Below are 17,794 nucleotides of genomic sequence, written 5' to 3'. Positions count from 1 at the left end.
CAAATCATTTAGGGGCTGCGTGCAGTATTTCACTATTGGAAATAAAATGGCAAATATATCCTGAAGTGGGAACAATTTATTTTCCTTACACTTAAATGTCTGCACAAATTGTTGCTCAGTCCTGGATGGCCAGGCATAACATGAGGGCTTGTTAAAATTGAGTCAGTTCTTTTCTCTGTGCTTTATTCTAGGAGCCATTTTCTGCTCAGTGTTTGCTTTCCAATCACCATCAGCCCTTTACTCACTTGTGTATGACGTGGCAGAACATGTTCTTATCTGTGTCTCAGCAAGCAAGATCTGGATTTGCTTACAGCCTTTCAGACCTTGCTTCTCTCAATCAGGCCAGGGGATCTACAATAACAGGTTTTAATGTGGCAAGTAAATAAAACAGACTCAAAGCCTCACAATCAGCTCTGTAGTCCAATTAAAATGTATTTACTGACAGCAGAAAAGAATAAGCAAATAATCACTTGTGTGCAGTGCAGGTTCCATGGAGAGGAGATGGAGAGACACATCAGGAGTAGCCAAACAGCAGAGGAAACACAACATTTTGTCTCCAAGCTGCTCAAGCCACACTCACTCACCCACTGAGATCAACCTGTGTGTTTCCAATTTTGCTGAAGCAGGGCAGGGCTTAAGTGCATTTACCAGAGAATTGGGGGCTATGGAACCATCAGGGTCAGCCAAAAGCAGAGAGAGGAGCTTGGGGGGATCAGGAAATGCAGGTCAAGCTTATCAAACTTATTGGAGAGCAACAGTTCCTCAGGGTGGTTTCCAGATCACAGCCAAGGTCAACTGGACATGAGCATCAGGGCACAGCTCTTGGATAACATGGATAATAAGATTCCATATTAACTTCTTTGCTGTGCTAGTGACAGCCAAATCAAAAGCTTTATCTACCTCCAATGGCCACCCTTCAAACATGATGCTGATGAGTGTTTTCAAGGGAAAGAGCAAAAATAATTATCATCTTCAGGAAATAGTGAGAATATGGGAAAAGTTACACCCTTTTAATACAAGCAAGCACAACCTGTCAGAAACTACAAGGAGTTAAGGAATGCATTTTCATTCTCAGTGTAAATTTGTAGAGCACTAAGGGAATGTATGGAGGAAAAAGCCCTCTGTATTTTTTCAGGTTATATCATCCTTGAACAGCTTTCAATTTAGAAATGAAATTGTTCTCACCAGTACATTATAAACATCTTTCTTTTTCTTGATAAAGCACTTACAGCACCAATTTATATGAACAGCAGAAAGCAACAGTAGAGGCCTGAAATCATCACTTCCCACTTTAAAATCTAATCTGATCTATGGAATTTGCCTAAGACTTGGAATCTGTGCTCACCTCTGGGTCCTGCTATGGTCTAGTTCATCTGGTCCCTCCCTACTCCCACGGGGTCAGACATACTTTCCAGAGGTCATAGGCCACTTTATTTTAAGCAGTTCAATGAAAAAGGAATAATTTTCAGCTCCCTATGGATTTTTCATGCTTTCAAAAGGTCAAAGGCTCTGCAGAGCCCAGTTTGCCTCGTGGGCTGGAACAGTGAAGGCACAGCAGAGCAGCCAGAGGCAGCAGAGCTGTGGCTGTCACTGAGCTGAGCCTGGATCTGCCCACACAGGCAGAGGCATCGATTGGAGAGGGGTTTGAGCACTGATCAAAGCTGGAATGTGCCCAGGGGAGAGCAGGGCAGGGCTTCACCTGCTCTGCTCCAGAGGCTGAGAGGAGCTGCTGCCCATCCCAGTGAGACAGGAGGGGCAGGGCAGAGGCTGGAAATGCTGCTGTGTCTGCAGGAAAGGAAAGGGAGCAGCTCCAGCCTGTGAACTCCTGTGCCAGCACCACTGGGGGCTTTTGGAAAACACTGGGAATGGCAGGGAAGGCTGCCAGACCTGGCTCTGACCATTACACACCTCTCAGTGCTGTGAGCAGCTATGAGCATCACCCCGAAACATCCACAACCTTCACCCACCACAGCAAGAGCTCAGCAAAAATAGAACCACACCCTCCATAAACTCTGTTTCAGTGTTCTGGATTAATAAAGGCATTAAAAAAAATAAATAAAGCCCAAGACATACTGAAGAACCAATGATATGAAAATCCAACTTGGGAAATTATTCATTTAAGAGCTGTTTGCATCCAGTGAAACTATTCTTTGCACATTATTAAAGAGCAGCAGTGGACACACAAACTGGTAGATGTGTCAGGTTCAGGTCTGGGTGATGGAAGGAGGGAATGAACCACAGAAAGCTCTGTTTAAGACACACACTCCTTAAATTCCCACCACAACCCAAGAGTCCTATCTGTGTACCATGGAAAACAACTTGAGTAACCAAGAGGAACTGAGGGGAACCCATGAGCAGCAGCCTGAACACAAGCTGACATCTGTCTCACTCTCATTTTTCAATATATATTGAAATGTGTAAGCAAAGGTAAACATTTCCAAAGGGAACTCTCAGCCAGGACTGAATTTATTTCAAGAGCTGTTTACCAGAAGCATTTCCAGGGTTGTATCAGCAGTTACTTCTCTCACTGCATTTTCCCTGGATTAACTCCTGCTCTTCGTACTTCTCTGTCCCTCAATATTACCTCAAATCCTCTGTACAAGGACTGCTAAGTGCAAGCTCAAAATTTAGCAGAATTAGACCTTCTGAAAGTTACAAATGCACTTCTGCATTTATTTTTTCCTCCTCTCTTTCTTTCACTCCATAAGATTTAGTGCAGGAAAAAAAAAGCATAAAAAATACTCAAAGATTATCATATTCAAAACACTCAACTCTGCTTCAGCTGCTTCTTCCTTTTTCCCCTATGAGCTGTCAAATACTTGCAGGCAACAGCCTGGTGTGTCAAAAGGAAAATAAAAAAGCAGCAGAGCTGGTTTTATTCTAGGGACAATGAAATTGGAGAGCAAGTTGATCTGGACATAAATATTTATATCCAATATTTTTAAAAAAGGGCTGAAACTGGAATGTAATTTTTAAGCACATAAAATGTAGTAAACACTTAATTTGAGTAAATAAAGGGCAGTGCTGGGATATGAACAAGAATTTATTGATGTCAAGGGGAAAGCATCACACCCTTGAGATGGATAAAAAATGTGCAATTGTCAAATGAGAAGTGGGATACAATGAAAATATTAAATGAGATCTATAAAAACAAAGCCAGCAACTTGATTCACAGCTACAACTTGGTTCAGGTTGAATAAGGGAAGAATACATCACTGCTAATGACTTATAACAATCAGCACACAAGTTGTTTGGGTGAAAGGAGATTTATCAGATTTTTGCTGGTCCCTATTAATGCAGCATAAATTGTAAATCACAGTTGCACATCCAAGCCAGACATCGCCATGTAGATTCCAGCTTTTACCTCTTGCTCTCCCTGCATGGACACACAGCCCTGGATTTTACAGAAAACCCCAGCTGAAACTCCAATACCATCATGATTATTCAGTATTTGCACAAGCAAATGCCCAGTTTGGTTCTTGGGCTCAGGAGGCACCTGAGGCAGTTCACAGAAACAGGAATTTGGAATTCCTCTATTTCCTTCCCTTTGGTGAAGGGCAGGAGTGATTTTAAAGAGCAAAAGCAGCAGATTTCCTCATCCTACAGCAAAACAATCCTTAAAAATTAAATACCCCAATACCTGTGACAACAACCCTGTGTGTGTTTGGGACTTTTCCTTGTCATTGTCATGATTCAGCCACTGCCATGGAAGCTGTGAAATCCCTCTGATGTTATTTCAACTCACATTTTTCATCTCAGCCAACTCCTCCTGAAGGGCACTGATGGCCCTGTTGATGACCATAATGAGGAGAAGCTTTCTGTTTGTTTGTTTTTAAATACAAGTTTAGATTGTGAAACAAATTATGCAACTGGATCTTTAAAAAAAAAATAAAAATCTATTGTGACCACGTTTGCCTGCATAATCTCATCTAAACAGGGATTCTTGTTTAAAAGTGACTCAGACAATAAGGCCACACAAGGATAACAGCACTGTAAGTGCTTTTCAATGGATAATAATAATAATAATAAAATTACATGCGAGTTCCGCTTTTGTGTGAGGTTTTATATTTGAGGGCATGTAAGAGAACTGAGACATTCTAAAACATCCACATAAAAAGCATTCATCATGCTTCAGATCAAAGAGTCACAGCACAAGATTAGGCACATTTATTGCTAAGTAGAAAAACATTTCAACAAACCAGATGAAGATAACCATATGCAAAAAGACATTTGCCTCCTATATAAGTTCCTAATACAAGCCACCTAAATATAAATTTTACAAGCAGCAGACAAAGGCAAACCAGCAGATGATGATGAGTTCCCAAACCCCACATTCTCTCCACCAGGGCAAGTTTGTCAGGACAGCCTGGGAAGGACATAAATCCCATTTCCACTCTGCAGAGCTGCTGCTGTGGGAGCTGTGGGGCATCTCACAGAATTCACAAAATCACCAGGTTGGAAGAGACCTTGAAAATCATCAAGTCCAACCCATCCTAGACACCTCAATTAAACCATGGCACCAAGTGTCACATCCAGAGATGGTGACTCCACCACCTCCCCGGACAGACCAATCCAGTATTTTATTACTCTTTCTGTAAAAAGCTTTTTACTAATTTCCAACCTGTATTTCCCTTGGTGCAGCTTAGGGCTGTGTCCTCTCCTTTTGATCGTATTCATGATCAAGAAATATTTTTGCTGAGTACAAAGGCTTTTCATGGGAATTGTACGAGCAGGAAGAGAAATTTCATTCCATGAGGTTTATAGATAACTTCAATTATGCACTACAAATATATTATAGATAAAATTATATAAAATAATAGAAACATCTATATAATATAAATATATTATATAAACATATAATTATATAAAAATAAATTATATAAATATATAATTATAAAATATATAATTATATACAGTAATATAAATATATAATTATATCCAATAACATGAATATATAATTATATACAATATATTTGCAATATAATTATATATATAATGTCTTATAATATACTATATACATTATATATTACAAAATTATATATTGTCCAGCATTTGTTGAAGGTGAAACCCAAAAAACGGCCTCATTCTGCTTTGAGAGTGTCTGTCATTCAGCCAGGAGGACTGAGGAGCTGCTGTGACACTCAGACCCTCATTTTTTAAGAGTTAGAAAGCACAGGAGAAAATAGGAATTGTCCTTGAGAGGAGCAACCAGTCAAAACTCTGACAAACACACAAAACATCCCTCCCTTGTGGCAATTCTGTCCCTTGGCAAGAGGCACCTCCATTATTTTACTTCTAAAGGAGCTGTGAAAAGTTCTTGGGGTTTTTTCTAGTTTGGATGAACACATGGAGCGTTGCCTATGGAGCCAATGACTCTGTGCACATCAACCAAAGCCCCACGTTCCAAAAATTATTTGTCCAGAGCAGGCACTGAATTAGTGGATCGGTTTTGGTGACAGTCAAACCCCAGGAAAGTCAGTGGTAAACTTGTCTGACTGAAAACCCAAGAATGAGGTACAGTGGTGATGCCTTGGGAAGGCTGAGCTGGAACAGAGACTGGACAGAGCCAGAGAATAAAGTAGGGATTTATTGAAATCCCTCCAGGATCCACCTTGGGCAGGACAAGAGCCTGACCAGGGCTGCAACAAAGGTGGACCCAAAAGGGACACAATATGGACAAATGGTAATGAAGTGTTACATTTTTATAAGTTTTGGTCCATTTGCATGTTTGGGTTTAATTGTCCAATTCCAGCTCCAGGCTGTGAGGTCCCATCCTTCTTGTCCCTCCCTCCAGCCCAGCCTTGTTTGTGCTTTTGGGGCTGAAAGTTGTCCTTGGTGTGCAGCAGGAAAAGGATTTGTTTTGTGTCCCTGCTGTGTGCAGAGCTGAGTGACACTGACTGTGAGCTCAGAGCTGCACCCTGGGCACCACAGAATATGAAATACATGGAATATAAAACTTAAGGCATCAGTACAAACTATACATAAAGGAATCTAAAGATGATACATAATACGCTCTATTGGATTTCTAGATTTTCTAAATGCTTATTTCCTTCCTGATGTCATTCAAAGATTCTGAATTCTGTTCGTGAGCTCTTCAAACATCCCAAAGACTTGCAGAAGAACAGGATACTTGTACCAAAAAGGACAACACAAGAATGACCTGCCAGTTTGAAAATTCCCACTGCTTTGAAAAGACTGTGGCAGGAATTAGACTACAGTGAAAACATCACTACTTAAATACCCTTATTTAGCCTGCCTCCACATTTTTTCTATCTTTCCTAAACAGGTAAAAAAGGTGGTAAAAAACCCAAACAAAATACGCACAAATCCTACACTGAACCCGAGGTTTGATAAACAAGAATAATTACCACCTGAAAAACAACCCAACTAAGACACTTGTTAAGATTTAGAAAGCCGACACAGAAAAGGGAAAACTGTAATCAGAGCTGTCTACAAAAAAATGGATAAATGGTTTCATGTTTGGACTAGCTCAGTAAACTTGCCTTCAATCAGAACCAAAACACACACTGCTAAAATTTTATAATCACACAGAAACATACAACCTACAAATTTCAAATTACTCTTTTAATGGAGTTGGAATATTTGGCGTAAGAGATTATCATTTAGCGTTTTACAATTCACAGTCCTACTGCAAGTGCATTTGAGTATCCATGTGTTCTGCTGATGTTCAGACATCATTGGGAAAAACACTGATTTCAAAAGAAAAAGGCTCAGATTAGGAGACCAGTGTGTAGAGAATGAACCAGAAAACAAGGAGATTGAATGTGCACTGGCATAAATTACTTAAATATTCAGGTTACAGAGCCCAGGTTTAGAAAAAAAAGGGAATTCAAGAGTAGTGGTCAGGAAGCTGAGTCAGCAGAGCACTGAGATCAAATGATAAAACAGGTGGGAACCACAAAACCACCATGGAAGGGAGACAGAAGGAAAACAGACAAGGGACAGGTCTGTTGGAATGTGTACTGGAACACGGAGAATTATTTGGTGAGGATTATTAATTGAAAAAGAAAAAAAAAAAAAAACAAGGGGGGGACATAGCTATGAAAGGTCTCAGATCCCACAAAGTGATGGCAAACAGCAACAAGATCAGGACTCTGGGGCCACTGGCACAAAGAAAAGCTGGGATTTGGTTGGGACTCTGAACCCAACAATATTGTTCCTGCTAGTAATACACATGTCAGTCTGTGCTTTACCAGTTTCACAAAGCCTAGGAAATTACTATGTTAAAAAAAAAGCCCCACCTACTTTTTACATTTCTTTTTTAGTGACTACTGTCTTGGAATTGATTGCTAGGGATTTTTTTTTTCTTCCCTTACAGTCTATTCTACAGCATTTCTTATCATGGTGTGATGGGAAATGGAGAAGGCAATTTCTCCAAGGCCACCAGAGGACCAGCACACAAGTCGAGTGCCTCCCTCTCAAACCCAATGCCTGTCTGCAGCTCGAGTATCACCCTGTCAGAAAGAGGCTTTCTGAGAACTTTGGGAAGTGATGAGCCTGAATTCCATCCTGTTCAGCTTCCTCAGAATCGCACAGTGACTCACAATCTTTCTGGAAGGAACCCTCAAGGATTCTTTGGCACAATTTCCTTTCTTCTCATCCCGACTCCAGCCCCTTTCCCATCCTCCTCGGAATTGTTCTTGCAGCTCCTGTCAGTGGAACAATCCCTCATTCCTCAAACCCCTGTGGCTGTGTGAGCTCCCCCAGCTGCAGCAGGGCTGGCACCAGGCCCAGGGTAATAAACCCATCAGGGATAATTAGCTCGGTGTGCTCTCTGTCCCTCACCCCCAAGGTTGGCATCTCCTTTTTCTCTGCTCTCTCACCAGCTGGGAACTGTTCTTCCTCACCCAGAAAAGCCATCCCTGCTTCTCCCCAGCCCCACTTTGCTCTCCAACAATTTCTGATTTCACACAAGGAAAATTGAACCTGTTTTATGTGGTGACTTTAAAATTCTCTGATGCAAAAATCCCTGAAGTTTGTTGTGCCAGTGTATAGAAATGTAATAGTCACATCCACGCCTATTGTGTCAGTCTCCTTAAAATGCCAGAAAAAAAAAAAAAATAGAAGCAACTTTTTCTTTTTTAATACAAAAATCCCCTGCTGTAGAGGATACTCCCATAATGCCCAGGTAAGAAAGCAGCCACACTTCCTGAAAGGCAAACTCCCCTTTCCACAGGCAGACAAGAGTTGAAGGCAAACAGAAATCCCACTTTCCTTTTCATAAGGTCCAATTTGAGCTTTAACAAATTAATTCAAATGTGACATCCCATTATAAGCTCACACATAAACACAAGAGATTTTTCCTTACATTTAACTAGCGCACAGCAAGATTTTCTTCCTGCAAGAAGGACAAGCAGAACTATCAAAACAAAAGGAAAATTTCCCTGCTCTAAAGCCATAAAGAGCCAACAGAGCTGATTTCCCTGGAAGGTGCTGCAAACCTTGCTCCTCACCTCATTATGTTATCACCATGCTCTGACACTGCCCAGGCTCGTGCCATTTCCAGCTGCCAGCAAAGTGACAGAAGCATTTTCCTCTCAGCTCCCTATCTCAGGCAGCCTATAGTTTTATTGCTAAATGTATGTTATCTCTGGCCTAAAGCATAATTGCAGGGATAACAAGCAGAGAAGCCTTTCCTATCAGTCACAGCCTCTGATGCAGGATGACTTTAATTCCCCCTCAAAGCAGCTCCATTTTTTTCTGATTGCATTAACACACAACTGTTCTTTGAGCAGGTTCCTATTCCATTTGTAAATTTAAATTAAGTCTCAGCAAGTTCATTAGTACAAAGAAAAAAATATTGCATCTAATACAACTGCCCTCCATTTGTGTAAGTTCAATAATTTTTCAGTAACAATGGGTTTTCCAGTTATTTGTGCAGTAACATTTTGCAAAAGTAACACATAAAAACTGCTGAATTTCAATTTCAAGCATTTTTTTATGAGTACATCATAATATTCTGGCATATTTCTTAAAGGCAGTGACAACCACACTGCAGTGAGCAAAAAAAAGGAAATATGGGGTTTAGAATAAATATTCATTTCAAAACTGAAAGGGCTTCACAGTCCAAGCTACCATCCCTAGACTTGATAAAAAAGGCCTGAAGATTTATAGGAATTATTATTATTATAGGAAAACAGATTGCAAAGAAACAGACAGAATCAACCTAAACTTGCACTACACCACAGCCATCCACAATTCCTGGCTAATGCAAAAGGGAAGGAATTATTTACTGGAGTCTTCTGTATCTAATTTCAATGCTCATCATTCAGGGATCAGATCAAACAGGTCTTGCAGCTAAAGACAAATGGAGACATTACTCCTTAAAGCATTATTTTTTCTACTTTTAAAGAGAAAAGGAAAAATCACTCCCATAATCCAGGATTCCTTTCTCTTCCCTCCACTCCATCAGCTCATTGAAGGCAATTAACTGAATTTTAGCCTTAGTCACTGAGGAAAATGTTGTTTGAAAAGTTGTGATGAAACTTTGGAGAAGGAATAGTCAGACCTGAGGCAAATCTGGCAGTTTATTGGAAAAGGGGTTTAGAGCTTTTAAAACAGTGACTACCAATGTTTTTTTCTGTAGAGAGATTCTTGTATCTCAAGTAGTAAGAGGTGGCTTGGGAAACCAGGGATGTGGGAATTTCTGTAGGAGCTTTAACCCTAAAACAGTTAAATTGCAACAAGAAAACAAATCAAGAGTTCTGGGCAGCTAAAAAAAATAAAATCTGTCTGTATTCAATCACCTCTCTGCACAGTACACACATGCACATGAAAATTCCTTTCCTGTGTCATCAGATCCCAGCCTCTGCATCCCTCAACCTCATGGCCACAAAATAAATCTCATTGGGAAATAGATGCTCACAGGTAGAAAAAAAAAAAATCAAAGATGAAATGAGTACATGAGGTTTTACACAAAGATATTATTATTAACCCCAGCTTCTTTCCAGTCTCTTCCACTCTTGTACAGTTCCTGCCTGATGGAATAACTTCTCTTTAACTCTCATCCATTCTTTCATTCCATTCCAAACCACAACTAACACATTTTCCCCCCCTTATCCATTTATTCACAGAATGCAGCCCATGCTGAACACTCAGATATTTGTTCCTCAATAGCAGTGTACACATGACAAGGATGGAAACTGAGAAAGCAGCAACAAAACAAAACCCAAAAAGAGCAAACACAAACCAACAGGTGATCACAGCCCACTGAGCAGTCAGAGCTCCAGGGTTTGATCTGTAACATAGAATAATCTTGACTCCACAACTCTATACTAAGTGTATCCCATCTTCTACTTTTAATTATTTTATTTTTAATAATAAATTGGTTTAATAATTTAATTTTAATTTTTAAACTATTTTTTCCATTAAGACACAAAGAACAAAGTGGAGTCAAACAGATTAATAATTTAATTTTCTTCTTCCCTTATTTCTGTGAAACAGCTATTTAGGTAAATCAACAATTCCTCCTCATCCTCAAAGCTTTAACATTTCCAAACTTTCCTGAGATGACAAGTCTTGCTTGGCTAGGTGTTAGTTTGGTGTGGGTGGGTTTTTTTTTGTTTTTTTTTTTTTTTTTTAACTCTACCAACAAATAACACAAATATTTTTATAGACATTTCTGAATGATGCAAAAGATGTCTTGGAAAATAGATGCAGAATGGAAACTCAGATCACAAGGTGCATATTTCCTGATAAGACAACACATATTTCTTGATAGCAGAACAGTTTCAATACATCTTGTTCAATCACAAACATAATTGAAGCCTGGTTTGAGCCAGCAGCCTCCTCACTGAATTGAGGCAAAAACCTACAACTCAATTAAACTCTAAATAAACTATTAGTCCTCTAACCTTCAAATCTGCTTTGTTTCTCTTTGAACCCTGCAAGTCAGACCATGACATAAACCTTAAAAATCCTTATTTTTCTCACCAGATCAACTGAACCTGTTTTTTATTGAATAAAATACAGTCATTTTTGAGAGGTGCCCAGCTGATTTTTTTTAAAATACACACCCCACAACTGCTCATTGTTAAACACTAACACAGAACAGCCAAAGAGACACAAGATAATCCATGTGTGCTGTAGGTGCAGAAAGCAATTCACAATCCCTTCCCACCTCTTGCTTCTCTTTTTCTCCTCCTTTAAGGAGTTACAATGCAAAGGCACCACACACCACAAGTTTTATACTATTTTTTTTTTAAACATAAGAGTATTTTTTTCAGCAATTCCTGAAGTTTGCAATGTGTTTTCTAAAACTCCAAGGGAGCTTTAAGCAGATGACTGACTTCCAAGAGCAGCATGAATCTTTTTAATTACAGTGTCTGTCAGCCATCACAGTTGCTGCTGCTTTAGAAGGATGGATTTTGCTTTTCTCCACTGTTGCTCTAAAATGTCCCAAGTCTCAATAAATTTTATCCAGGAAATAACATCCCTGCTCCTAAACTCTGGGAGCAAAGTTTTCATCCTGATTCAACCCGACAAGGAGGAGATTTATTTGCATATTTGAGAGGGAAATAAAATGTTTTCTGCTAATTTAGTGAACTCAGTTGCAGAGCTGGTTTGTGTTCTGCCCTTCCTGAGCAGAATTTCTTTGCTATGGCTTTGTGCTAAGCCCAAAAAGTAAACACTTTTCCTTTTCATACAGACAGCTCAATCTCAAAATACCAACACTGGCATCAGTGGTGACAGAAGAAAAGCTGTATTCCCCCAAAAAGAGGGAATAATTAAAAAAAATTCCAATATTAAAAAAAAAAAAAAAATTAAAAAAACCCCCATCCCACCATCATCATCCACCCAAATCAATACATATATCTGAAATGCAAGCATTAATTAATTAATTAGTCATCAATCAACTTGAGAGGACAGTCCCAACTCACAATAGGCACACAATGAACCAAAAACCACCAGATAAAATCTCTGATTAAAAGACATCTCTTCCCATAAATACCTGCAGGTTAAAATTTACCAAACCCTTTTCCAGCACGCTGAAATTTGTTTACCTAAACATCACATACAGCACATTTTTGGAATATTCTTCAATAAAAACCAGCTCCTCTGAAACAGGCAGTAAAATGAATTGACAAGACATAGCAGTCAAAACTCAATTTTTATGACATTCTAATTTTTGCTGGATATATTTACATTCCATACCTTCACCAGTCTCCACACTTTTCAAAAGGACTTTGAAAATAGCAAGAGTAAACGACAGCAAGGACTTACCAGATTGGAATTGGTGGCATTGGAATCATCTTCTGGAAAGGGGATATAGATAGCTAAGGCCACACAATTGGCAAAAATAGTCAGTAAAATAATTATTTCAAATGGTCTGAGGAATGGAGTTAAGGAAATCGTTCCAACATGAGCACACAAAAATAATAATAAAAAAAATAAATTAAAAAAACCCCAAGATTTATGAGAATTCTGTTTAAAGAAAGCATTCCAAGCCCCTTATATTCTGAAAAGAACCATATGCCTTTTTTAAGTGCTTTTAGGAGCTCCCAGCCAAAAACCTTCCTAATATGTCAAAAGCAGTGCAGGCCAGTCGCGTGCCAGAGTAAACACAGATTTCTTAAAAGTTTTTTTTTTTCTTCTTTTACTTATTTAGATTGTATTTTCCCCAATTTTCCTTCCAGTTTGGCTGCACTAGTTTTAATAAGAGAAACCTGCTCTATAATGACTGCCCCTGTTCTTTTTAGGATTATTTTTTTCTTGGTTGTTTTCATGTGCATTTATAAATTCTCAGCTAATTTTAACAAACATTTTGGGGTATTTTTTCCTTTTGTTGTTGTATTTTTTGCCCAATCCTTTTCTCAGTTTCTCTCTCGTATCTGGAGGTTAAATGTGAAAGCTCAAGTAATACATGGTTAGAAGATGTTTTAAAAAATTATAAATTACATCAAGGCAAAAAAAAAATCTTTGTTCAAAATATGCACATTGCCACGTATTCTTGTTTTGCTTAAAAATTATTTGAGGAAGTATTTCTTTTTCTTTTCTTTGCATTTCATTTGGCACCAGAGGGAACACAAATATATATTTTAGGGGCAGCAGGAAGTTGAGAGTCCCTTTTGACAGAAAAACAATTCAGGGGCATTTCAACCTTGGAAGGGAGAAACCAAACTTTTGGGATGTTCAGCAAAGAAATCCTGCTCAAGCCTCACTGCCCCATGGAACCAAAGGGCATTTTCCTGCTGCCCAGACTCCTGGCACTGCATTTTATCTGCTCCAATGCTCTCAGCTCCTGTAAAGTGTCTCCAGATTCTAGAGAGCAGATTTATGGTCTGCAGGAATACCCCAGAGGCTGCTCCTGGGATAACTCACCAGCACTCTGCAGGGGAATGAGAGCAGGGAGAATACCCAGGCTTTATCTACCTTGGGGCTGCCAAATATCAGCACAACCTGCATGATTCTGGTCAGCATTCTGCTGTTCTCAGCAGGTTCAGCAGAGAGAACAGGAGATTTTTGGATGTTCAGCTGAGCTGCAAAATACACACAAATTCCAGGCTACCTGGCTGCTGTTTATATTCACATTTCTACATTTCACATGTAGAGGGGTCCAGACTCCTGTGCTTAAGCCTCTGAGTAAAAGGAGATAAATAAAGCAGAAGAGCAGACCAGGATAGAAAGAATACAAGAAATCAGTGAGACTTCTCAGGTATGTGCTGCCCCAGGCTGTTTGTATAATGTTTGCTGCTGGATTTCCATAGGCTTTCATTTTCTTAATCACTTCTTTCCCTCAATTTTTTTTGTTTGTTTTGGCAGGATTGTTATCCACTAATTTATTGCTGTTCACACATGTTTGCTTTTATTTGTGTTTTCTTTTTGTACTGTAAGCATTAAATTCTATAAAAATCTACAAACTCACCGCACAAAAGGCAGGTAATTAAACACACTGCAAAATAAGGTAATTATTTAATTTCACTTTTTTTTCCTGAATGCAATTGTTAATTCAAGCTCTTAGCACAGTAATATTTGGCTACAGAAACACCACTGAATTACTATTTGATATTTGTTTAATTCCTATTATCCTTAAACTTTAGTGGTACAATAAATTAGCTTAAGCCTTCCTACCTGCTAAAAACTACTGAGAAAAAGCCAGAATATAGAAATAAACTAAACTTTGGCACAATCCTTTGATATTGCTTGTTGTCATTGAAGTGTTTCATGTTTACAAACTCCAATGAGAAGTTCTGATGGGGGGAAAAAAAAATATACTTCCATCAACTCCCCTAAAACCAAATAAAGCCCCAAATTGAAAGTCTCAGTACCTTTTATTGTTTTAATTGCAGTGTTTGGTCATCTCTTGATGTCAGCAGTGCTGTACCCTGGTTTAGCATCACCTCATTCCCATCTTTCACTGCTGCTCTCCTTGATCAAATTTATCTCTGTGGTGACTGGGGAGCTGCTAAAGCAAACCAATATTCAGTTTTATCCTGTTAGTCATCACCCATCATCTTATGCTTAAAGTATCAGACTTATGTCAGAAGCAATAAAAAAAGTAGCAAACTTAATCAGGGGATTAGAAATTAGCATCTGAAGAAGAAAGGAAGAAGCAGGTAGTTTAAGGACATGGAAGGATTGACAGGAGCTTTTTTTAACAAGTTCTTCATCTGAAAAGTCTGCCCATGTCAGCAATACCTAATACACTCGTTTTCTGTTTGCACCCACCATCCCACCAGACACCCAAAGGAATAATATTATCACATTGTCTTAAATGCCTTAATTCATGTTTTTTTATCATATTAACTACTGCCAAGTTCTGTACTGCCTTTCCTTGACATGCTTATCTATCCCTAAAAACATTCTTTTTAATTTTTATTTCCTGAAGAGCCCCATTAAGCTCATGCTAACTGCTCATGGTTAATCCTGGTTTCTCTTTGAGGATGAAATTCCATTTCAGTTTGAGTTGCACACCAAAGACTCCAATTCCAGCTTGCACTGATCAGACTTGGGTGACTGAAAAGACTTTGCTCTTTGCACACAATAACAAAGCAATGATCAGACTCTCCCTGGCTTTCCAGGGAAGCAGCACTGACCCTTCACTCTGCAGTTCTGTGCCAGGGGTTATCATCATCCATCAGCTGTGACACCATCTGTCTCCTGTTCAGGCTGTGAGATCTGGCTCTGCACTGCTTTTGGACATCTTGTTTTAACCATATTTCTTTTTCCCTTCTTCTAGATAACCATCGTCCCTTACCATACATTACTGAGCCTTATTATTGTAACCAGAATTCCAAAATAATTAACAGTTCTCAGCTCAGTCTCAGGGTCTTACTGCATATCTTTGGGGTTTTTTTACCCTATTCTTTTCCCCATACTGTAGAAAGTGTGATGTCACATATTTAAAAAAAAAAAAAAGTATATGATTCAAAGTGCCAGAGCTTTGGATTGGTGACACCTCTAAAAAACCCCAATATAAATTAAAAAAGGGAAAGCCAGCAGCTGCTGTCAATCCCACAGAGTCACTTCAGTTGTGACCTCAGACACCTTGAATATCTCCCACATTTCAGTCTTTCCAATGAGCAGAATTCAACCACTGAGTTTTATCATTCAATCTCCCAGTGGTTTCTCACATTGGGGTGTATTTAAGGTTTTGGTTTTAATCCTCTTTCCTGACAACACCCCCCTTCAGCATCAACCACCTCAGTTAAACATCAAAAACCATTCCTGCACTTTAAGTTCCCGGTGGTGCCTTCCAAACTGAGATGTTGGAAACCCTGGCTGCTGAGAATTTCAGACTTTCTGTGCTGACAGAAAGTCAGCAAACACTGCATTGGACCTGAGGCTTTGGAAAAGGCCCCCAAAATTGAGCGACAGCACCGGGATTGTGGGTGTGGAGTTTGAATAGAAGTATGTGATATTACAGGGTGGAAAACTTAGAGTTTAAGGCTTTAGAATAGAGTAATATAATATATAAAGCAAGATGAAGGATTTAGGGTGTAGACTAAGCCTTTTTTTCACTTTCTTCATGGGTTTGGGTGTTATTTTGTAATTGGATAGAAAAATCCACATTACGGGCCACATGTAATTTGTTATTGAGTTAAAAGTAAAACTAATTTAGCTGTGAACTCTTCACTGGACAATTTGTCTTTGAAAAACTTTGTAGAGCTAGAGAGGGAGCCATTTTACACCTTATTAGAGTGAAGGACTCATAGTTTGTTAGACTGTAACATAGATAAGAACTAAAACATCTGAGCCCGAACACAAAAATATCATCTCGACCATTCAACCCCAACTCTGGAAGAGACTGAAAACCCAAAACTGAGACACTGATCACCTCCTAGACAGGAGCTGAGGTGCGCAACCACCCTTCTGACAACCCAAAAAAAGGATATTTCCATTCGACGATGCTGATGCACGCCCTGCGGATGGGGTTCTTGAGCGTGAGGCAGAGCAGCGCGCGCGGCGGGCGCGTGGCCGTGGTGCTGCCCTGCTTCTTCTGCTTCCCGTACTGCTGCCTCTTCCTCTGCGTGGAGCTGGCCGTGGAGATGGTGGCGTTGCCAGCGCTGCCCATCAGCTTGGCCTGCCTGGCGGCATCGATGGCGGCCTGCCAGGACAGGGCTGCCCCCGGCGTGGGGATGTGCTCCGGGGCCAGCCCCGCCGCCGCGTTGGCGTTCATGTTGGCGTGAGCCGGGCGGGGACTCCCATAGTTGGAACCTGCAGGGAGGAAGAAAAAAAAAATTAATAAATTAAATAAAGCAAAGGAATTTGTGAAGAGGATACGGATCACCAACGGCACGACGCATTTCATCATCCCGTTGTGAGATGCTCCACCCAGGGAGAAGGAGCCAAACCATTTCCACCTGGATAAAAAGGAGCCACAAGTGGCACCAGGCACGCTGGTGTTCCCACAGGACTCCCAAAAGAAAATCAGACCTATTTCTAAACCCTTGAATCCACAAAATCATCTCTGCTTCCAACAGGACACATCTGCCACTCCAGGAGAGCTGACTTTGGACTGTTCCCAACCTCCTGACCAACAGGGCATCAGGTTGTATTTCTGGAATTCCTTCTTTGCTTGTTGATTCTTTTGTACCACAAGATTTGTATTTTTTATTATCCTTAGTAAATAACTGCTATACCTATTTCCAAAATCTTTGCCTGACAGCCTTTCAACTGCAAATTTATAATAATTTGAAAAGGAGGAAGGGGCTTACATTCCAAGGGAGACTCCAATCTTCCTTGGCAGATACCTGTCTATCCAAAGCAAGACAGTAACAAAAACAAAGACTGATATTTTATAAATAATACATTCCTTCCAGGGGAAGGACAAATTAATAAACTTCTAGGTTGACCACTGAAGCCAATGAAGTGTTAATCTCATCCGCCAATCCCTGATCAAATTCCAAAAACTATATAAATCAAAATCCCAAAAATAAAATTCCTTTTTTCTCATTTCACATCCTGATGGGTGAATGTAGTTCTTTTTGTGTACTCTAGTAATAGATAGGTACTCTTGTTTAAACCCCTTCAGTGGGGCATATTATAGATAATTCATTCAATCTAAAGTAATACTATTTTCTTGATAGGACACAAAATAAAGGTGCTTGACTCCAGTCAGAAGGCAAGAGAAATCAGAAGGTTTATACACAATTCAATCAGCCCTTTTATAATCTGCTATGTTAAGAAGACACATTATTGATCCATAGGACTCTCCCATTGGCTCAGTAACAGAAACAGCAAACAATACCTGTTGTCATGGGAAAGGAATATTGTTTACACAAGGTTGTTTTGGGAAAAAGAAAACTGTTGAAAAGTTTCCCTTGAGAAGAGC

General features: G+C 39.6%; 1 protein-coding gene across 18 annotated transcripts in view; it reads right to left on the bottom strand.

The window, feature by feature from the left end:
• Positions 1-17,794, bottom strand: part of CACNA1C (calcium voltage-gated channel subunit alpha1 C) — a gene marked incomplete at its 5' end in the record, with an annotated part of 450,110 nt that overhangs the window by 368,048 nt on the left and 64,268 nt on the right. For all 18 annotated transcript variants that reach the window (XM_083858937.1, XM_083858940.1, XM_083858954.1 and 15 more), the window contains 2 exons: positions 12,244-12,349; positions 16,329-16,677. In XM_083858937.1, coding sequence (XP_083715063.1) covers positions 12,244-12,349; positions 16,329-16,677 — 455 coding nt within the window. The remainder of the gene's footprint in view (positions 1-12,243; positions 12,350-16,328; positions 16,678-17,794) is intronic.

The sequence above is a fragment of the Zosterops lateralis genome (assembly GCF_965231275.1).
Source record: "Zosterops lateralis genome assembly, chromosome: 4".
NCBI classification, from domain to species: Eukaryota; Metazoa; Chordata; class Aves; order Passeriformes; family Zosteropidae; genus Zosterops; species Zosterops lateralis.
Note: the sequence above shows the minus strand (reverse complement) of the source record. Positions and strands in the feature narration are given on the sequence as shown.